Here is a 23,535-nt window from a genome sequence, read left to right on the forward strand (position 1 = left end):
TTCAAGGCCCATTAAACATTTGTTTTAATGTGCAACAAGTTTTATGTTCAAAGTATATTATTACCTAAATCTTGTCCTTTTATGACACACAGTCCTGTTTTCTCTCTCTCTTTTTTTCTTACGGCTCCTGCCTTACAGAGAACCTTGGCAACTGATTTTTTTTTTCCTGGATAAATTTAATCTCTTGGTAGCTTGTAAAGTAAACAGACATGAAAGAGATTAAAAGGAACATTTATAAATGCCCAATGTTTTCATTGGACCACCATTTTTGTCTTGGGCAGCCTATCAGTACTAACCCTTGAAGTTCTGCAGGATCTGCATAATCCTTCTTGCTGAAACCAGGGGAAGCTCAGTCACAGCGTTCTTCTCTCCATTCTAGATACATTGCCTTTAGAGTAAGCTGGAAAATGCCTGATCTCCGTGACAGTAGCAAGTCAACTTTTATTCAGACTGCTTTCCACAAATATTGAGCCATTCTGCCCTATGGTTGCAAACGTGGATGCTTTATACACTTACTAGTGCTACTTTGGATTGTGCGGGTCCATGGCAGGAAGTGATGTATGGAGTAGTCCTGCCTTGTAAAAGAAATAGGGTAGGGTTGAATCTTACAAACTTCTAGTTCCATTTGATCCCTTTTATTTAATGTTTGCCTGGCTTTTTTTTCTCTTGCCTTAATCAAAAACTTCATACTGCATTTTCTCTAACTGCCATTATCTAGATTAGACCAGGTTTTATAAGTTCTTGTTAAATGTCTTATATTCAGGAATACCATCCAGTGAAAGCAAGAGGAAGCATCCTTTCCTGCTGTCATAGACATTTGTTATTCTACAGCAACATCTGTTTGTATTATTTCAAGATAGAAATATAGTTGTATACAATGGTTCTTAAAATATTCTGTAACTGCGTACACACTAGAATTTAAACTTAAGAGGTGAGTTTTCTCACTCTGAAATCTATGCTTCTCCAACATAGGAAATGACTAGAGTTTTGTATCTCGTATCAGATTCCAGATTTCATGAAATTAATGTTGTTCATATTAAATCCCAATTAACTTCATTTTGTTATTGTTTGGGCATGATGACTGTATTTACTGTAAGGTCTATAATTATATTTCGGATTTGCTGAAGAATGTGTGTAGCAATATATTTTGCACCCTTCAGTTAATTTCAAAATTTCAGTAAACCCTTTGATCTCCCAGCTGTTATATATCTACATTTTAGACCATTTTCCAAAGAGACTCAGACAGGTTGCAGAATTCCATTGTGCTATAGATAATTTTACAAGCACCCTGCATGATATAAACCATTTTTAAAAATGTCTACAAGAAGTGTTAGCTGGGCTTTTATAGAGCTTGTTGTGTGGCTACCTATATAACATCAACAGTGTAAATAATGAGTCTTGTTATGTCTGAGGTTCTGTCCTTTGTGTTTTATCTCACACACTATTCTTTTTTTATACATAGCTATGTTATTGATTAGATTAAGTCTTGTCATCCTTGCACTCACAATACAGGAAATCAATAATTAATTATAGATAGATAAAGCAATTCCTTCTGAAAGTACTGTAGCTAAATATTACAGGGAGAATGATCAGATATAGCTCCCTAGAAATTTCCACTTAATTAAATAGTGGAAGTGCATCACTGGCTATAGGACATAAGCAATAAGATTCTTACTAGGATATTACTAGAATACTACCTATCTCCCATGGACTAATATCAGATTCCAGTACTCTGATAAACAGATGATGATTAAAGGTTAATCCTATATTGTGTATGCTTTTTCCCATTGCAGCTGTCAAACTATCAGAAAAATAGAAGCAACTCCAGTGATTTACAGCCTTGCTTCAAGCAGATATGTCCAGAACCACAACAACCTTGTATCCCTATTCCTAAAAGAAACGATATGAATTTAAATCACAGGGAAATCTCTTCTTATTCCATTTCTATTGTACTAGATCACTGCAATTCTAAAGAATTCAGCCCTCCTACTGGCCAAGAATCAATTTCACATAATCCATAATTGCGTGATCAGCTCTCTGTTTCACCCAGTACATGACATTTTTTAGACATTCGCTAGAATTCTTGTGTGCTTACAGTTCATTAAAATGTATGTTTGTCATTATAGACTGAGTTGTTCCTTCCGTTCTTTTGCCAAACAACACATGAAACTGAGTTATAAGCCTCAGCAAGATAAAGCTGTAAGCTGTACGTGAACCTTGGAATTATTTGAATTGGTTCTGAATTTGACCCTCTTTAAAAAGAAAACTAGAGATAAGGATTCATAGAGAAGAAAATGTGTAAACTCTTTATAACTGCAGCAACTTTTAAAGATATTTTGAAAAAGAAGAAAATACTTTCAACTGTACAGTACATTGGAAGAATAAATGTTCTTGGAAGTGTTAAGTGATGGACTTTATAATAACTTCAGGAACACAAGGGAAGAAAATGGTTCAATAATTCTTTAGATCTATCATACTGACTGAGGAATGAGATTTTGGCATTCAGATATAAGCTGGGAATCTGCAAATCTAATGAAAGAACCAAATTACAGATTTTGATGATAACACTTCATCAAAAAATAGTTTTGACAGTATGTTTTAATCTTCATTTCAATGCCAGGCTTTTCTCTCACACCAAAGATAGACACACTTTGCTTCTGATAGAAGCAATATATCAGTTATGTTTTGTTTTGTTTTGTTAGTGATACACATACACATATATACATACACACATGCATTTATACCCACTCGCAAACTTAAATTGCAAAACAAGTAGCTGTCCATTGGGTACATATAGTTCTGAGCCCATTTCTTGTAAAATGAAAGGCATTCATCATTTTTTAAAATGATATATAAACTGTAAAGCTGTTTGTATTTTTTTAAGAAAATCATAGATCAGCATTCTGTAATGATGGTAGTTTTGAGGTTGAGGAAGGAAAAATAGGAATTGTGAAACTGGCTAAATAAATGAACCTTCCAACTATAATAAAGAGGTGTAATGCTATATATGATAAATGAAAGCACAGATTAGGGTGGAGATCCAGGTTCAATCCTGACAGGTTTTGAAGGGGAGGGATTGTCAGGGATTGCATATATTTTCCATGTAGAACGTTCCAATTTGGGCTACCAGAGGTTCTTTTCTAAAACCCTCAAGAGCCTGTTCTGTCATTTGCTGAACAGTGATCTCATCTGATATGCAGCAACCACCAATAATTCTTAGGATCTGAGATGGGTAGTATTATTAAACCACTTGGGAAATATGAACCCAAATTGTATGATGAATACTTCATTTTCTACTATTCAAAAAACTAAGGAGAGCTTGCTTGCTTCTTGCTTGCTTGGGCAGTTTCCTTGGCAGGGCATTTGCAAGAAAGGCAAATTTAATATGAGAAAATAGTTTTATAAGCTTTAAAAGTTTAACTTAAATATTTTAAAAGTCTGGTCCTGACTTCTGCCCTAGAAGGTCATCTTCTTCACTCTAATTTGGCAACCTTTAGATTTGATGGAACTCTCATTTCTGTTGAATTTCATTAGTGTCAAGAAAACAGATTCCTAGTGAAGGCTCTCTGTGCTGTATTCCAAAACTTCTTACATGTAAAGTCATTTTCCACCTCTGGTTCATTCTTCTCTTTCTACCTGAAGGAGAGAAACATGTCATTCTCTGTAGTGCAATTCAGTTATTCTCTCTGAGGTCACAATTGCTTTTCTGTGAACTGGGGAGGAGGGTGGAGAATGCATTTGTCTTACAGTAAAAAAGAAAACCCCTCCCCTATCAGCTCCCAGCTCTAACGTTACCTACACGAGCTCTGCATGGTAACTTTCTAGGTCAGTTACCATTTTTTCACCTGCAGTATTGACAGTATTGTACATTTGCTTTTTATTTATGATTGGTTAAAATAGCTTAAATGCTCAGTAAAAAACCACCATGTTTGGTCTCGTCAACTTTGTTCTTTTACCAGTTCCATGGTCCTTGATAACTAGGGTAGGAAACTTAAGTTGAGTGGCACTGATCTATGGCCTATATCTATTAGTACTTAAAATTTCACAGCTCATTCCTCCAGGAAAAACCAAGCTAAATAATAGAACAGTTAATCAATAGAGGTAAATAATGACCAAGAGTCTGGGTATAATCCCAGCAAATACTTTGTACTTCAGAAATCTTATTCACTTAAATAGTGTGGTAGTGCTACAAAGTATTAATGGAGAAATATATTATGCACCTAGGGAGTAACAGGACAGTGATTCTTGTGCACCTACCTCCTTGTTTGACCTTTATTTTGAAGAATTATTTTCTTTCTTCATTGACTGTCTCATTCATCTATTATGGTCTGTACAGACAACAGGTGCAGTATCTTGAAAAAAAAGGCTTTGACTGTAGCCTTTCAGTGCATCCTTTGTGCTAAATGGATACTTAGTCCTAGTTAACATTAATAAGCACAACTGTAACTTCAGTATTAATAAATAAGTAATAGTTCTGCAATGTCCTTGAGGTACCATTCAGTAGATTCTTAAAGATTCATTCTTAAAGAAAAGTATCAAATTGGCAAGTAGTCTCTTTCAAATTCACTTTACTTTATAAAACAGTGGATTTATCTATGAAAAAGAGGAAAAAATGTTGGCCTATGATTCAGAGGTGTTGACTCTTTCTTAGACTTTGTAGTTATACTAAAATCTAGGTATTACTGCCCTGGTTCAAGGAATTATAGAACATTAAGGGAACATTTTGTTAAGAAATAATTGTTAAGAAATTCTTAATATATATTCTTCATTTCTTTCCTATCTGATAGCCACTCATCATGATGATAATGATTTTAGCAGCAATTCAACTAGTATAGAATTGCTTATTAGGAGTATGTATAACAAGCAGAAAGATTCAGATTCATTCTTAGGTAGTTGAGAATATATTTACTTAGAATAAACACTGAAGGAAATGATGGTAAAATGTAATTACCATTTTGTTTCCTTATTTTTTTGTTGCATGATTGTTAACTCTTAATAGGAAATGGCCAAAAATATCACCTTTTCCCATAACATGAATTCCTTCCAAGTATGTCATATGTTTTAATTTTGCTTAATTAGAGTAGGATGGATGCAAATGGGTTCATAAATGCACAACATTTTGCTTTTGGAGAGATTACATGTTCTCTTCAGGAAACCCATATGTACTGTACCTTTTAAGTATCCAGATCAATTTAGTTAAATTCCAGTAGAAATACTAAATCTGAAACTAACTTATGAAGGCAGCCAGCACATCACCTAGTATTTATTTTTGCATTCAATTAGTAATACTTCCTTTTGATGTCTAAAAATTGGTTTAAATCTTTAACAGTAATTACTTTTGGAACTGAAGTAAGTCTAATGAATTTATTACTACATATTTACCTATAAAATGAAAATGAATTTGGAATGAAGGAAGGTTAATGTTATATTTGCAGTAACTGCATTAGAAAAGAAGTTGGAGACATACTCCCGAAATCAGATTTGTAATTTGAAATGTATAATATATTGGCAACATTTGCTTTGATCTGAAAGAGCATTATTTCAACTGAGTTGCATTTTCATATATTATTAAATTAAACTGCAGACTGCTCCTGCCAAAAACAAAACAAAACAACATTTTTGTGTCTCATGCTATAATTTTGCTGCATGAGCAACATGACAATGGAAGGGCAAAATCAAATCATAGTTAAACCTCAATTTAATAAGGCAATCAACAGAAAAATGAATGAAGAAATTGGAAAGCAAAACATAAATTCAACTTTCTATATTATGCTCCTATAATCTTAAGAACTAGTTTATGTTGACTGTGGTATTATTTAGCCCAGATTGAAAATCCATACATATCCAGCAGAATTTGATTGTTGACTTTTGTGGTGAAACTGCAGGGATCACTGCACAAACAACATGTTGCTATCATATCTTTGAAGCCGCAGCTGTTTTGTGAGAATTATCAGAATAGTTCTGGCTTTAATTGAATATTAATCTTTTAAATCCTCTCTATCAATGTAAAATTTTAGCTTTTTTACATGTCCACCAAGCATGATAGAAGTCTCTTCATGTTGTTCACATTTCCAACATACATTTGAAGTGCCTTTATACATTCTAGATAATTTCCCTGTCTTCATATACCAGTGATACATCATTTTATTAAAGTTCTCTTTAAGATCATAACATAATGTAAATTTCAACCTTTTTAACCACATATTTTCCCATTGATCCGTCTGTATGTTATAACCAAAATTCTCAGCCCACTTTATCATACATTCTTTAACCTGTTCTTCCTCTGTTTCAAATTTCAACAAAAGTTTATACATTTTAGCAAATATGTGTTCATCATCAGTGCGCAATTGTACTTCAAATTTTGTCTTGCTTTGCTCCATACCATTTTGAATCTTTCTGATAACTGTAAATGAGAAAACCATTGACAACTATATCCTTCTGCTATTAGTTGCTGCCTTGATTTAATCTTAAATTCCCCTTGATGGTTTTCCAATAATTCCTGGTATGTCAGCCATTTCTCTTTGCCTGCTGTTTCTCTTCTGTGATATGCTTCTTAAGCTGAGATCCACAAAGGTGTTTCTGGGCACAACCTGGTTTATATCTATTTCCAGGAAATTTCCATTAAGTAATTTATTATCCCAGGATAGTAAGATTTTACACAAAAATGTTTTCATTCACCAGATGGCAGTGGTCAAAGAATACATTTTGTAATGTCCCATTTATCCTGTTCTGATGCAAATCATTGTATATTTATAGAGATTTCTTGATTTGAAATTTCAAGAATGTTAGCAGTGTTAGTCTGAGCAAAGCCAACCAAGCACTTTAAAGATCAACAACATTACTGGACGTAAATTTTCATAGGTTAAAATCCACTTCATCCAGTGCATCTTTGTCTGAAGCTCTTTGCAATCCCAGGTAGTGGTAATTTTGCGCAAGACTGAATAGAAAGATCATGTATCTTGCTTGTTGTAATAGGAATGCCTGGACCAAAACTGTCAAGATTTACAAAGTATAATAACCCAAAATTGCTTGTTTACTGTGAATAAGAAGTTGATACTTACCACTTGTTCACTTCCCTCTTCAGGCAAGGAAAGCAATCTATAGACTTTTGTATGATTTCAAAGCAAAATCCTGATTTATTTTACCATTCCCATATAGGAAGGAACAGATGAATAACAAACACCAGCATGCTGCTCATTTGCAATAAATCAGGATAAGTCAATAATCTTGGTCATGTATGAACATAAACACTGTCTATGCTTATTTTTTGATATTCGTGTCATTTTCTAAATTTGTATGTCTGCAAATAAGCAGCACCATGCCTTTGCTTTTGGTTCTGCTATTTTAAACATTCCAAAACAATTTATAAGACTTGGGATCAGCGATCAGAATCTGAAGTTAGGCAAACAGTTAAAAAAGGGGCATGCTTGCTTCACACCATACCTTCATCTCAGCATGTTCAGTCCTGTGCCAACTATTGAAATCCAGGTAATCATCTTTTTTTAATGAATTGTCCATTTCTGAAAATATGGGAATGTGCTATAAACGTTAAAAGTGCTCAGCTCTGGAGAAAAGCATGGATCGTCTATCCCTCGTCGACTCTCACAGCAACAGTCAGCCTTTCCCAAACAAGGACTGTTATAAAGGAGTTGGTTGATGCAGGGCAACAGCAAAGTTGGAAGCGTAGTCTGCCGTCCTGCTATGCGCCCTCTCGATCTAGTCTCTTCCTCTCAAATTTGGTAGAGGACATGGTCTTGTCCCATTCAAATGCCACTCTGTTTGGCTTTTGTAAGTGGAGCAGGGATTTGGTTGATTTCAAGCAATTATTTTAAGAGCCCTTTGGGCAAGCCTAGATTTATAGGAAAGAAAAACTTACTGACTTAAATTGACTTCAGAGAGAATGGGTTTGTAGATTAAAATGGCAACTGCTATTTAAGCTTTCACTTGGCAATCCATTAACTCAAGGATATTCTCACTGAGTTCAGCTGCACTGCTTCACAATCTGAGGCGTGTTACTATATTAATTTCATTGACATGGTATGGTTTACTATATGTGATTAAAAATACACACTTTTTATTTTGTTAAAAATTCTATTTTCTTCCGTCGAAACAGCTTGATGTTTGTGCATTTAATATTTTTCCATGTAAAATTGCAGCTTAACTGTATGTGTGTGTGTATGTATGTATGTATGTATGTATGTATGTATGTATGTATACATGGGATGCTATGGCTAGTTTTATGTGCTTATTTTTTATCAGTATTTCAGAGAACAATCCTCCCAGAATTTGTCTATCAAAATTTCTCTTATTGAAGTTACTGGCTGTTACATGGTTGATCTGTGAATTAAGGGATAATTTGTTCCTTCTGACATATGGACCCTTGACTCTATTAGGTTTTGACCCAGGACTAACTTCCATCAAGCCCCCATTTAATTCAGCTGTAAACATGAGACATTTCACACTATAGCATCATGTAAATTGATCTTCATTATTTGTTTCTTTTACAATATGTATACAATTAAGACAATTAAGATTGGGCAGTGAATAATAGAGCAGGAATTAGATAGAAAACAATCCGATTATTAAAAATGCAATGCCCGTGCATATCCACAATACATTCAGGCCAAATGCACATTGGAACAGTCGTTTTGTATTTCTTTGCAAAATGCAAGGAGAAAGTATGCGAAATGCACTTCCCAGGGAAGCGTGTGCCAAAGTGTGAGAGCTACTGCAGCAAAGCTACTGCATTTCCACTTTTGTTAAACATCTTTCTTTTTTTAATAACCCAGTCTACTGCATTGTCCATGTGAGCAAGGAAATTAGCCAGCAAAGCCTCAAATACAGCAGTGGTGAGCAGTCTGTTAGCAACCAGTGGTGTCTTTTTTTTTTTTATCTTAAAAAAAAAATTAAATCAAGGGCCACAGAGTGCCTAGGTCAGTGTTGTCCAAACGTGACCACTTTAAGATGAGCGGACTTCAACTCCCAGAATTCCCCAGCCAGCGGCTGACCTAGGTGGTCATGTTACTAAGAGTGTGGAATCAATATTTTCTTCCTTTCGTTCTGTTTCATTTGTTTCTCTCTTTTTGAATTGACACAGTTACTTTATGTATTTACTATTAATATAAAGTATGCCACCCCCAGAATGGGGTTAGATTTTAAATAAATGTGTTAAGCTGGATATTGAGTGCATCTTAAATTAACAGGAAATCACATTGCTGTAAACCAGAAAACCTGCTGCCAAATGTTGGTGTCCCAATCTTAGGGAAATTCAGGGGCTTTTTTTTTTAAAAAAAAGCCTTATATGCAGTGCATGGATAGCCCAAATACATGTCTGAACAGTCAGAAGAGATTGCCTACTAGAACTATGCCCATCTTGTGTCCTTGTGGTCAATTAAAGCCATTTATTAAGCAGTGTTCAAATTTCTATCTCCTTTTTTTATTTTTTGGAAAGCTTGAGGGCTGTGATTTAACTAAATTTAGGGAAAGTGTTGGGTGATAGAAGAACACATGGAATTCATTAAGGCATTCCATATCATTTCCTGTCTATTTTGTATATTGAAATACTATTATCATAATATTTTGAAAACTGGACTCCTAGTTTTCTCATTCTTATTTTTAAAAAATAAATGGTTGTCCTGGCATAGTCTCATATTGACCAACCCAAATTTAAGTTTGCTTTTGAAAAGCCATGTAAAATCTTTTCCTTTCAATATGAATAAATAAAACCATTGGATGTGTTTTGAAAATGTTTAAGGATTGTTTCTTTTTGTTCAAGAGACTGAATATTCCGTAACTATTGATTAATATTTAATAAGCACTAGCATCTGAAAATAATATAGATGTAATATAAATAATATATAATATTTTTGTCCCAGATCTCAAATATTCTTCTAAAGCATCTGGTTACCAAGCAGGAATGTGGTAGATTTCAGCAGTGATGATATTTTATCACTGGTAATGAAAGTTAATTGGCTTTTACTAGTTATTTTTACTGGTCTTTACTGGTAATCAGTTTTCTTTCCTCTAGTATCTTATCTACTTTTCAGCTACCTGGAGACTTAAAACTTAGATTGTACAGTGGTTCAAGAGGTTGGATTGCACTTCAATTTTATTCATGTTATTTTATTTTACCCACAGAAGGAAAACAGTGTTGAAAAAAGTTAAGGGCAGGGCCCATTAACATTGGCAATTAACCAAAAGAGCAGCTAAAAATTTAGGAAGTTAACCTAATGAATAGTTACTCATTTACTGAAGAATTAGGAGACATATGTTTGGATCCAGATAAATATATTGTGGCATTTCCCATTTCCCTTTGTTTTAGAGGAACTCCAGTATTAATAATTATATCCAAGCTCTATTCAGGCATATCCACTGCTGTCTATCTTTGTTTCCTGGAGTCTCCTGCCCAGTCTGGGATATGATCAGTGTACACTCAATTGTGTATATTCTTCCTTATATTAGTTTTCTACAAGCCCTAACTACAACAACTATAATTCTAGGTCATTTAAACAGTAGTTCCACTGGATACTTGGATATCAATTTAGACTTCAACACTTTCTTTGCCCCCTCCTCACCTAGCAATTTTCTAGCCTTGGGAAAGTGGGGAAGTCTCCCAAATCAGATAGAAGCATTCTTCCTTCTCTTAGTCCTCTTGTACCCCAGTCCATGCTATTCTATTCTGTAATCCTCCTTAGATGAAATTCACCTGGAACCAACCTATAAATATATAATATTTTTACAAGTTTCTTAATGTAAGAGTCAGGGCACCTTCACACATTCACATTATACCTTTGTGTAGGTCTACCTATTGGTGAAGGGAAAGCCAGTCAGCCTGCAGTGAATCCATGTTTCAAAAGAAGCATTATTTTGAGAAAAAGTTTTTTAAAGTAGGAAAAAAAATATGGAAAAAGATAATGTGAAAGACCTGCCTGTTAATGAAGAACAAGACTGGCCCATAAGAGGAAGTTATTCAATTACATATCCTCTAACACTGAAGTTAGATTATTAAACAAATAAATAAACAAGCATTTATTTCAGACTTGTATCTTGTTCCATGCTTGTATTCTGTTCAGCCTTTTTATTGTTGTTGTATGCTGTTCCCATGCAGGATGGATGGTCACAGTATCATTTTGTAGCTTCATCATCAACGATAGAGAGGGATAGGCAAAGGCCGTATTCTTCCTCACGCACACCTTCCATTTCTCCGGTGCGCATGTCTCCCAACAATCGTTCAGGTAAGACCAGGTATACATAATTGAATAATTAGGGGAGCAATTCACCAAAGTCAAATAAAGAAATAAAGTGTTGTCAAAGGAATTATTAACTGTAATGAGGCATGGAAAAGGTACTTTTATTGTTTATCTATTTGCTGCTTAATGGATGTTCTAGCCATCACGAAACATTCTGGATAAAGCACAAAAGAAGCAGTTCCCATTTCTCATACTGTGTGTTTTTCATCAAGTTGAGAAATTATTGCACTTATTACTATTTTGATAATCTAGGTTCAAATCTATACTTAGCCATATTGTTGGTTGATTATTTGTAAATTGTTGATCATCATGGGCCTGCTAAAGAAAGATTTGAAATAATTTGCATTGAAATTTGCATTATGTACATTATCTATAATAATTACTGTAATTATGTATGTACATGTAATAGCTGTTCCTGTTTATTGTTCATGAACAATAATACTCCATGAGTAATTGCTATTAATATTTATTTGAAATGAAAGTAAAGGTAAAGAAAGGTATGAATATAGTTGCAGAACAGCATATAAAAGATATAAAGAACGAAAACAAGGAAAGGGTAGTCAGAAGAGTGGAGAGATCAGCTGTATTGTTCTCTCTAGATCTGCTCTGAAAAGTAAAAATAACATTCATAGCACCTGCTAGAGCTCATTTCCTTAGGATGCTCTTGTCATTTCCATTAGTTGGAATAAAAAAGAAGATTGAGCAGTTATATACTGTATTTGTACATGAAAATACATCAATGAAATTATTAGGCATATTAAATTATTTATTTCTGGGATTCTTCAAAAATGCACAGTCAGTAAGCATTCACATTGGAGTGTTGTTAACTTTGGAAGGAAGACACACAAGGAGAGCAATCAGCTGCTATTCCCTTGACCTTTCTTAGGGCAGGACGTTCAATTAGATTATCTCTTTCCAGCCCTTACATTTTATGATCCTGTGGGTTTTTGCACATGTCCACGGGACTTACCTTCTTGGTAGGCCAAGGATTCCCACCTTAATGTTATTTTATTCATTACTTAACTACAAATTGAAGCACATACTTTTTTAAAATTTTAGCTTATTAGTTTGCATTATAAGATAACAGAAATTAGTTTTCCTATGTTTCTTGTTCAAAGTATGTCTGCTTTTAAATATGCAATTTATTTATTTATTCATTCATTCATTCATTCAATCAATTTGTATGGCCACCCATTTCAACAAGTGACTCTGGGCAGCAAATAATATTAAAATAAGTTAAAAACAATTCCTACCACAATATAAAAATTAAAATACACAGCAGCCCAGAAGGTATCACAATCGACAGTTGCTAACACAGCCAGGATACAGGTCCCTTCACACACTCAGGGCCCCAGGGCTAGGTACAGAACTAGGTCTTTAGGGCCTTATGAAAGGCCAGCAGGTTTGGGGCCATCCTAATCTCCAGAGGGAGAATGTTCCATAGGGAGGGTGTTGGGGCAAAAAAGGGATGCCTTCTGAGCCCTGCCAACCGTCATTCCTTAGCCAACAGGACCCAGAGCATGCCCATCCTGTCAGACCAGATCAGATATGTAGAAACAACTGGAGAGAGACAGTCCCTCAAGTAACCCAGTCCCAAGCCATGAAGGGCTTTAAGGGTGACAACAGCACCTTGAATTGGACCCGGAAGCACATTGGCAGCCAATACAGCTCATAAAATAGTGGTGTTACATGCGCCAAGTAACCAGTACCATTTACCACCTATGGAACTGCATTCTGCACCAGTTGAAGCTTCTAAATGCTCTTCAGGGGCAGCCCCATGTACAGCACATTGCACTAGTCCAGATGGGAGGTCATGAGGCGTGAGTAACAGTGAGCAGGGCCTCCCAGTCCAGTAACAGGCATAACTGGTACATAACCCAAAGGTGTGCAAAGGTCTTCCTAGCCACAGCTGCCACCTGCTCTTCCAGTAGGATCCATGAGTTCAGGAGGACTCCCAGATTGCACACTGGGTCTGTATGAGGCAGTGCCACCCTATCCAGAACCAAAGATGGAAAATCCCTGGCAGCAGAAGGTTCAAACATCCAAAGCCACTCAGTCTTGCTTTTGTTGAGCTGAAGCTTCTTATGCCCCATCCAGGCCCCCACAGTCTCCAGGCATTGGAACAAGACCCCACAGCATCATTCAGGTGACCTGGGGTGGAGATGTAAAGCCTGGGTATCATTAGCAAAAAAAGATGATGAAACTGTTTCATCCCATTCTCACTTAAGACTTCCTTAACTTACTATATTCAGCATATCATGTCAGTTTATGTTTGACATTTTCTTCTGTACTTATTCCACTGAAATCAGACAATTGATATTCCAATGGTATATCCAGCCCGGCCAGGTTGGAAAACATACTATCAAAGCTTCCTACTATTGCATGGTGACTATGAACTGGATCAATAGGCAATTAGCTGAACTTCCAAGCTAATAGAAATGAGTAGTGCGCTATGACTTGTGTATTGTTGTTACGAGTCGTACCTAACTTTGGAGGGTGTTACTAGGTATGCTCAAGCACATCTCAGATTCATGAACATTTCATGTGTATTCACTATGAGATCGTAAAATGTCAGAGGTGTTTTTTATGAATGAATTCAGTAACCACATATAAAGTCTCTTCAGATAAAGACTTTCATTGACAAATGCACATTTAAGTACACATAATCAGTGTTCAAGGAATTTCTTTGAGGGAAAGCAAAAATAAACAAGTTCTGATTATTTTCATTGGGGACATACAAAATAGCAAGTAAAATTTTTGTTAGATGGTAAATGTTAGAGTCCAAAGTACAAAACAAGACCTGGATAAAACTGAATGGTGTTTGAATCTTTAGGGTCTCAGTTATTTAAATCTGCCTAGGGAATAGGAGGTGCTTGAGAATTACTGACTTTAAGCAAATTGAGGTTTTAGAAGGTTTAGACATTTGAGTAGTGCTTGTTTCTTCCTATTAGGCAGCATTGGGCGGGGGGGAGGGTAACAAAGTCCTTTTTGCCAAAGGAGGGAAAAAGCAGATGGAAAGCAGGAAAGTTTTGAAGACTGGACCAGCTAAGTGAGAGAGATAATGCATCATTTTGCACATACTTTCATGCATGGTTTAAAGAGTCCATTAAAAAGACTAGATGCAGAGTCTGTTCCATGTGGAAGTCTGTTGTAGACCAGGACAAGGACCAGTTGAAGGAACCAATGCAGCTATGACAAATTAAAAAAGAGTTGGGCTGAGATTCTCACCACTAAGTTATCAAGGCAAGGGGCATTTATTGATCTACATCTGTTCAGAGTAAAAGAAAGAAATGTGCTCCAAGCTTTGGGTCAAACTGTAACTTGTACAGTGATTTGTAGATATTTCTCCTAAAAGACAGAAAGAGCCAGTAAAAATACTTTCTGAGTAACTTTGAAATCCCTTATCATGCTGTTCCTTGGCTAAGACTGGTACCTCATGCTTTTATGTTGCAGCCCTTGAAAAACCAAGCCAATTAAGCTGCCATGTAACTGTTTGGGGTACCCTCTTTTTCTAAGCAAAATCTAATCCCCCTGTTCCCTTTGTTTAGGAAACCTGGGGTGGGGGAAATAGCATAGCTTGGGACTCTGTGGGTCATCTGTTTCCATTTGGCTAAGAACTGCAGGGAGAACCAGTTTGGTGTAGTGGTTAAGGCACTGGGCTAGAGACTATGAGTTCAGGTCCCATCTTAGGCACCAAGCCAGCTGGGTGACTTTGGGCCAGTCACTCTGTCTCAGCCCTGGGAAGAAGGCAGTGGCAAGCCACTGCCAAAAACCTTGCCAAGGAAACTGCAGGGACTTCTTCAGGCAGTTGTCAGGAGTCAAACTTGACTCAAAGGTGCACAAGCACACACACACAAAAGGAACCTCAAGTGCCTGGAGTAAGTACTTGAATTACAAAATCCTGGTTCCTGGAGACTCCAGTTGTAGATAATCTTTCTAGATTATCCATGACTAGAGTATCTTGGATTTGCTGATGCCCAGCAAAATAAACAACTGGTTCCTGAGATGGGAGAATGATTTTGACACAGAGACAAATGAAAAGAAAAATAGTTACTCAAAAAATATGTGATCTTCTTTTCAAGGACCTGTTAGTTGGAAACCCACCTTTGACTTGATTGAAGGATATAGATCAGGCCAGTGCTTACACATTTGGTCCAATATGTAGATTCATTTAAGATTCATTTATTCTTTAGCCAAAAAGGATTATAAACATTTTTAAGAGCCAGATTAGCAGAGTGAAACATTTCAACAAAGCAGCAAAATAGCTCCCATGGCCCACCCCTATAGAACTCTTTTCCATTCAAGATAGAGAAAAGGTCACTTTAAAAATTCAAGCTTCACACTTTGGTCAAATCCAGTATTTCTGCATATATATTAGGGGCAGCATAAAAAGCAGAAACTCCCTAACAAGGGGCTACCTGCAGCACAGAAGTCATGAAATGTTGGGGGGACTCAGCAAGATTGTTCAGAAAGAAGTCTTCGATATTTTTTCTTAGGGTTTTCCCATATCTCTTAGAACATAGTCTCCCTGTTCAGGCATTTTCCAAACAAGCTTATAAAAGTATTTGCATACATTAACATTCACATCAGCTGAGTCTTACTTTCCCAGATGCTTCCTACTGTAAGAACTTACATATCTCAGTCAGCCCATCTCCATCCATTATTATTTTTGCATTAAGTCATGGATACTTTTGAGAAGAGGCAGATGTTAAGCAGATTTTGTTGATAGAATAAAAGGAAAGTTTTTTGAGTCAGCCTCAACATTTGGTAAGGTCATAGATACATCCATGTAGATTTCTTAGCAATAATATGAAAATGGCTTGAAATGGTCTTCTTCTGGTATGGGCTTTTTTTTTCTTCCCATATAGTTTACAGTCCTGCTCTTTCCTAAAGATCTCCCATTCAGGTTCTAACCAGATCTGATCCTCATTAACTTTCAAGCCTTATTAGTTAAGGCTTATTAGTTATTAGTTAAGGTTATAAGATATTAGTTAATCTCTATTAGCTTTAATTCATTTGAGCAACACACTGGCAAAGTAGAATTTAACAGAGTTACTTCTATGTATTATCTGGTTGTAAGGCAGCAGATATATTCCACTGATACCCATTTTCATAAGTACAGCAGAAAGTCCTTTGTTTATAATATTTAACTATACTACAAACATATAGACCATAGTGTTGGTAATTTTGCATGAATGTATTCATAAACAGCAAAGGCGTTTAGAGACCTAATCAAACTACCATTACAACACAAGAGTTTCCTTGTTAGTAGAATGTATGGAGGAAAAAATACACTGGTATCCTTTAATAAAGATCTTAACTTTGAGAATTCTCCTCTCTCATGCAAAATAGATCTGATGCCACAGATTAGAAACCTTTCTCACCATGATGCACATTAGAGGCAACCTTTGTCACTTCCAGGAAGCTCTATTTGTTCTCTTAAAGAATCTCTCAAGTCATAAAGTAAAGCTGAGGGAGTCGTTTTTAAGGAAATCTATAACTTATGGCTATAGAAAGAGAGAACAGTTCTGTCTTTTTTATTAATAATAAACACGGCCATTCTGTACCATAGCTGCAAAATTTAAATACTGGAATCTTGGAGTATTTCCTTAGCAGAACAATGATACATTTAAAACTCTTGGTGGCTGAAGTTGGGGACAAAGAGCAGATATGCAGGACCCAAACAATTAGATCTCCACAACTGGACTAACTTTACTTGACTTAGATGCTCTCAAGCTTATGAAGAGAAGTTCCATGAAGGTTTTTTAATTGTAGTGAGGATGGAGGTACTTGAAATTAAAGATTTTGTTAGAAATGATAGTGCCCAGGTTCATATACTAGGTTCATAAACCACAATTTGTTTTAATTTGTTAAGACAATGATTCATACAACATGCTGGGCCCAGACAATGAAACTATATTATGATTTATTACAGTGTATGCCTGTCAGTAAAGAAAGTAACCAATCTACTGTTGAGCTAGCTATTGGACTTCTGATTAATTAATCCCCATGCAGTGAAACAGAGCTGGAACTTACCACCAGATTCCCCCAAGATTGCACTACTGAAATTCTGCATCCAAATGTCAGTTTTTGGGTGAGACAGCTGCTTCCCCCTGAAAAAAAATACTCAGATGCATTACATTTCTAGAACTCATAATACACCAATTTTTAGTGAGCGAAAAATGCAGGATTATTAAATGTTCTCAGAGGGGATCACTCTATCTCCGCTACAGCCCTGCAAGGCCAAAATATCTATGGCCTCTGAGCAATCTGGGATTTTTCCATTCTTGCTCTAAAGGATTGGACCATCTCTAAACATTTAATTTTTAAAAAAAGGGTTGTTTTATTCTCACACTGGAGCATTTCAGTAGCCATCCTGGGTGGTTTGGCCAGGAAATAAAACAAGATATATCAAAGTCTACTGAAGTATCTGTTTTGTTTCATTTATATCCTGCCTGTCATTCGGGAGTTCAGGATGACATGCAGAACAGTCCCTCCTCCAATTTTTTGCTCACAGCAACTCTGTGACATAGATTGGGCTGAGAAAGAATGAGTGGCCCAAAGTCATCCTGTGAGCTTCTGTGGCTGAGGGTGGACTAGAACTATGGCCTCTCCTCTCTTAGTCCAACACCCTTACCGCTACATCACACTGGCTCTCATCGAACAGGAAAGTTGCATGATCACTGAGGCAACCAGTCAGACTATATCATATTTCAAGACTTCAAGATCCTTTCTTTGAGATTTTTTCTTCTCTGTGTATTCCTTCAAGCAGTTGATGAGTTTTCTTCTTCATAGTTACTGACCATTATCTTTTAGAACACTGAAGAGGCTTCAGATCATAACACACAAAAGGACCACCTGTATCCATATCAATATTTCCACCATTTCAGGTCAACTTTGACAAGATTTAGCAAGAGGGAACAGGAAAAGGAACATTTTTTCCATAGCGCTGCCTGTCCAGGAAGGTCATGTCATCCCTTTACCAGTATCTCACTGAGAAAAAATGTTTAATGTTTATTTTAATTGATCTGCTACATGATACGTTTTGCTTCTTGGCCATTTTTAATATTTAAATAGTAGACCCAAGTTGGCTTTATTAAACATTCTCTTCCTCGCCTTCTTTTTGAATTTCTTGTTTAATATTACTACTATATCTCATGCTTAAATTTCACAAGAAGAAGCTTTACTATTGGGAAAAACCCTTTCTCTGAAGCCCTTGAATATGCTGCTAACTTCTGTGCTTAGTACTCACAAAGGCACTTCATCCTGGGACTCTGAATGCAAACATCCACACCAAATTGCATTCCAAGAACGGGGATATCAGGATAGAACAATTCACACAGGTAAGCAAGGGAAGAGAAGAACAATTGCTACAAAGTGTTCACTGCTGTAACTATCTCCGTTTTCCCTTTGTAAATAAGGTGACTTGCCTAAACTGTAATAACAGAAGGAAATGTTTTCACATTCAGAGAGAAAGCACTTATCCCCAAGACTCTGCAGCTGTTGACAACAGCCACCCATTTCACTCATGCACAATTCTGCTGAGAGAGCAACACATGTGTACAACAGCACCCACATTCAACTACTGAAACTTTTTCTTTTTTTTGAGGTCCCAGATTCTTCTCTTACCACTATTGCTGAAAATTGGTGGCACTCTGCAGTCTTCCTCTCTCAAATGAGGAAAATAATTCAGCTTCACCCACTTTGCATCATTGCCCCACTCACTGCAGTCCTTGGGCTCCCCGAAAATGCCATATGCATTCCCTTGGCCCCAAAGGGATACTCGCTTTTGCCTGAAACATGGCTACATTCACAGCCACCAGAGTCTCTTTCCCCGGTGGGGGTTGGAGGCTGAGGTATGAGCACTGGCAAAGTATCAGATGGCATCGCTCACTTTTCTCTCCCCCTACCAACAAATACCAACCATGTATCCAGATTAAAAAAGGATTGCTCCAACCACTGCCTGTGGCTCACTCTTCTCCATTTCCTCTGGTTTCCCACAGACTGTTCTCCAAACACAAGAACCATCTTTAAAATGTTAAACCGTGTTCAAAGCAGGAGAGGAGGAAGATTCCCTTACAAGCAGCAGTTGTGCCCAGAAGGTTGAGAACCTGCATAACAACCTACATTCTATGCCTGTCAGTTATGCAGCAAATGCACCAGATCCTATGCTTGCTCCCCTGCTCTGTGTCTAGGACCCTGCTGGAGAACAACCTCTCACATGTCTTAATCTTTCGGGTTCCACTTCCTCCCAGATGTTGGTCAATAAAGGATTTGCCGTTGTTGCTTGTGTGGGTTTTTGTTTGTTTGTTTGGGTGTTGTTACTAACAACGCAAAAATGGGCATCTCTTTCCCCTACTCTTGCTCATTTTTGAGGTGGTCCCATAATATAACCATTGAGTTGTATGGGGCAGAATACAAATCTAGGATCAGTGGCTTCTTTCCCTTTATTACTCATTCTTGTTCCCTGGATTATGGGGGTTCACAAAGGGGCCGGCGGTGCTGCTTTTAGGCAGACCTGGGGAGGCTAGTGGCCACACAAGAGTCAGGCTTCTGGACTATGCCGCAGTATTCCAAATTGGTGTTAGTGTTTCTACGCATCGCCCACCTCGCATTACCTTATTGATTTATTTAGATGTTTTATATGACTATTAAATTCACAACAGCAACAGAACATACAGACACCCAAGAAGAATAACTGAGACTACAAACAACATATTCCCATTCAAATCATTTCATTTCTGGATGGATGTATCCAGCACTCTGGCCCATTGCCTGGGGGGAAGGCTAGCATCTTCCAGAAGGCCAGCAGACCAAGAGGGTCTGAAGCAGCACTCTGTATTCAACCAAGCAACTCTGGTCTATAGCATCTGGGTTATTCCAGAGCAGCTTTTACCTGTACTTTGTGATTTCTGTCATCTGTGGCTGAGCATTTTCGTTCTCAAGCTGTAGAAAAGGGGAGTGGAAGCATTTTCCTCTCATGGGATTCAAGTTCCCGTCTCTTGCCTGGTGAGCCTTGACCCTTTGTATCAGAAAGGCCGGGTGAGACTCAGTGGGCTTTATGAGCACAGAGTTACAGACCTGCTTTTTTCCTCTACTTTATACTTGTAACAACTGCATATGAATGCCAACCTCTCGCTGGAGCAGGGTTCTACTATACTGTTAGGGCTCCTTGCATGGGAAATTTCATTCTCACACAACTGTTCCCGGTCTCCATGACTGGTGAATAGTGGTGGAATTTCCAGGGGTACATTTTAAATCATGGTTACATATTCTGCTGGTCTTTCCCCTTCCATGCTGGTTTGAATACATTCTGGGTATGCTACCTATTCTGATAGCAATGTAATGGTCTTTATTGTCACTGCTTAATTCATGTAAGACTGCATATCGCTGTGTTCATTTTTGTTTTGAAAATGTTATCTCCTAAGTTGTGGAGAGATCTGAGACTGTGTAGTGGATTTGGGCAGAGCTTTTCCTTAGTGTTTCTAAAACCTTTGGGTAAACTGCCATTTTCATCATCACAATTTTTTAAAGCATTTTATAATATCTGGGATCAAGCTGATAACGTATGACCTCAACATGATTGAATAGATAGCAAGTGGGGCAGGGGGGCAGAAAATCAAAAACCAAAATCAAATTCAACATTACTTTATAAGAAAACAATGAAATGGCAAAAAGCATGAAAAGCATTAACATTCAAGTTTCCTATACTGCTTGTCCCAAGAGCTGATGACTGTGAAGATCCCAAGGATGTATGGCTTCAAAAAAATCCTTTCTCCAAACATAGCCATTGATATGTTACTTTGATTCTTGAGTAATTCCAAGCAGCCACAGGTTCTTCATCAGGAAGAAAAATGGGAGCCCTCCTCAGGAACCTGGAAAACCGATCGTAAGATCTGCTAATTTTTGCTGAGAGTGAAAGTACTCAGTCAAGGCTGGAAGAAAAAAAATGTAGCTAGGTTTTTTTTTAAGCCCTAATTGAATAAATAAATAAGATTTTCAAATGTCACGTACGGAGAAAATATACATCAGGCTCCCTGTATGCTTTCTTTTGAGAAACTGATTGCCTCTTCACTGTGAACAAACAAGAAGCATGCATTTATTTTGAATTGGAAGAAGCTCTTGCTGCAGTCAGAGTGCTCCAGACTGCTAACAGAAGATTTCCCATTTTGGAAAAGATGAATCAACAAACCTGACCAAACATTACAAATCTGGCTAATTTCCAGTATACTGTAAAAAGGCAAGGATGGCAGGCTGGATGACAACTTTATCTGGCCCTGGAGAATTTGATTACTATGTTTTATTAGTAGCAATGTTGATAATAGTTTACCTTGAAAGAAAAGCATTTACTTGTGGAGTTCATGTACAAGTTATACTGCTACCTGGGGTACAATTCTGGAAGATTATGAACAATCTGCCTCTTGAAAGGATCTATCTAAAAGTATACTGTCCACACATTCTACAACACCTCCTGATCTGATGATCCCATCACACTGAAAAGCATGTATATCATACCTGTGAACACTTAACTACTAGCTGGTGACTAAATTTAGTTTAGGGACCAATCATATATAATTATATTGGATTTTTTTGGTTCTGAAGCAGCAGCTTGGAACAGACTGCTTATCAAGAACAACAAAGGATTTTGGGCTACATCAAGGAAGAAAAGAATCAGGAAGTCATAGCAGAAATTTTAAGTTTCCAAAGCTCCCTTTCTTGCCTAAAAGAACTAATTGTTTTGAAAGGGAACTAGTGAAGCCTTTAATAATTGGTGAAAAGAGAACAGAATGCTGTCTTTAATCATTAGTCAAATGATGCTCCATTTGTCTTTTGCTTTGAGCAAAAACTTGCCCTTGCTACTGTGCATCTTAACAAAAAGCCAACATTGAGAGTATATGAGAATATCAAATCAGTCCTGGGTTTATTAAATTTCATAATCTGCTTTTGCAGATTGGGCCTTTGCTGAACTGATATGAATAGAATATCAGCATGATTCTGAGCTACCAAATGATAAATCATAAAAAAAGTCAGATGAAATGGCTATGTGCACAATCTCTCTTTATGACAGATTCTACAGAACTCATGGATGAGAGTACCTTTGAGTAATTCCAGAAAGATTCAGAACTGCCATATTTGGCCTGTGGTGACATCATCATCATCATCATCATCATCATCATCATCATTTTATCCCACTTTTTTGAGATGCTGTTGATTGATCTGCAGTATCAGTGGGGTTTAGCAGACGCAGAGCTTTGAACAGCTGACAAGAAGGCAGTATGTTAAGTTTCATTTCTAAGGTCTATGATCAAGATTAGTTCCATTTAAATATTTTATTTATGTCCAGATGCCACAGATTTTCAAATGAAAATAGATTTAGAGACCGAGATATATTCACTCTTTGCAAGCTAACTGCATTGCTTAGAACATGTGTGTTCATATACTTTAGTGTGTAACTCATGCAGCCAGAGTTTTAAAATCTGCATTTGTTTTTGTTTGCTAGCAAGTGCCCCAGCCTCCCCTCGGGAAATGATCAGTTTAAAAGAAAGAAAAACAGATTATGAGTCAACTGGAACAAATGCTACTTACCATGGGAATAAAGGAGAGCACACCTCTAGAAAAGACACCATGACAGGTGAGGCAGCAATTGTATGTGATCCATAAACATTAGTAGCAGTAAACATTCTGGGCTGGAATTGGCTCTATTGGTAATCCAGACATACTTGTGTAAGCATGTTTGAAGCTTTGCACTCTGTAAAATACATTAAAGCCTTCCAGTCAAACACTGCTAATCATTTTGAGGCAATTTTTACAACTTGACTGAATTCGGTTTGTATATTTATTGAATGTCAGATTTAAACCTTTCTGTTTCAAGACTTCAAGCTCTGCACCATAATGTTTACTCTAGGAATAAAGTTTGCATCCTAATAGTATTTCCCATATAGAGAAAAAAGGTTTCATCTGATTTCATTTCCTCTTTCTCCTCCTCCTCTTCCTCCTTCCTTTAAAGCAGTGTTTCTCAGCCTTAGCAACTTTAAGATGTGTGGACTTCAACTCCCAGAATTTCTCTGCTAGCATGCTTTAAACTGAAGGATGTAAAACACTGCTTTAAACTGAAGGGTGTAAACTACTCATTGTGGCTTAATAACAATATTGGACAGCACACAAAGTCATCTCTAGCTATTGTTGTGGTTTGGCAAGAATTATAATACTGTAATTAATCCCATGCGCAGTAAATCAGTTTCTTTTTTATTTATTTTTTTACAATTCTGCATTATCTTTCGAGAAT

At 36.8% G+C, this 23,535-nt stretch overlaps 1 protein-coding gene across 7 annotated transcripts in view; it reads left to right on the forward strand.

Moving 5' to 3' along the window:
- CTNND2 (catenin delta 2) overlaps positions 1–23,535 on the forward strand; it is a 251,115-nt gene that overhangs the window by 219,062 nt on the left and 8,518 nt on the right. For 6 of the 7 annotated variants that reach the window (XR_015794248.1, XM_025164960.2, XM_088131555.1 and 3 more), the window contains 2 exons: positions 11,108–11,234; positions 22,750–22,881. Coding sequence is in view for 6 of the 7 variants with exons in the window: in XM_025164960.2 (XP_025020728.2) it covers positions 11,108–11,234; positions 22,750–22,881 (259 nt within the window). In the remaining variant the exon portion in view is untranslated. The remainder of the gene's footprint in view (positions 1–11,107; positions 11,235–22,749; positions 22,882–23,535) is intronic. The other variant, XM_088131557.1, reaches the window with a different exon arrangement.

This window comes from Python bivittatus, unplaced genomic scaffold, assembly GCF_059951505.1.
Source record: "Python bivittatus isolate LINGU-HERP-01145 unplaced genomic scaffold, Pbiv_v1 ctg000960_np1212, whole genome shotgun sequence".
Taxonomy (NCBI): Eukaryota; Metazoa; Chordata; class Lepidosauria; order Squamata; family Pythonidae; genus Python; species Python bivittatus.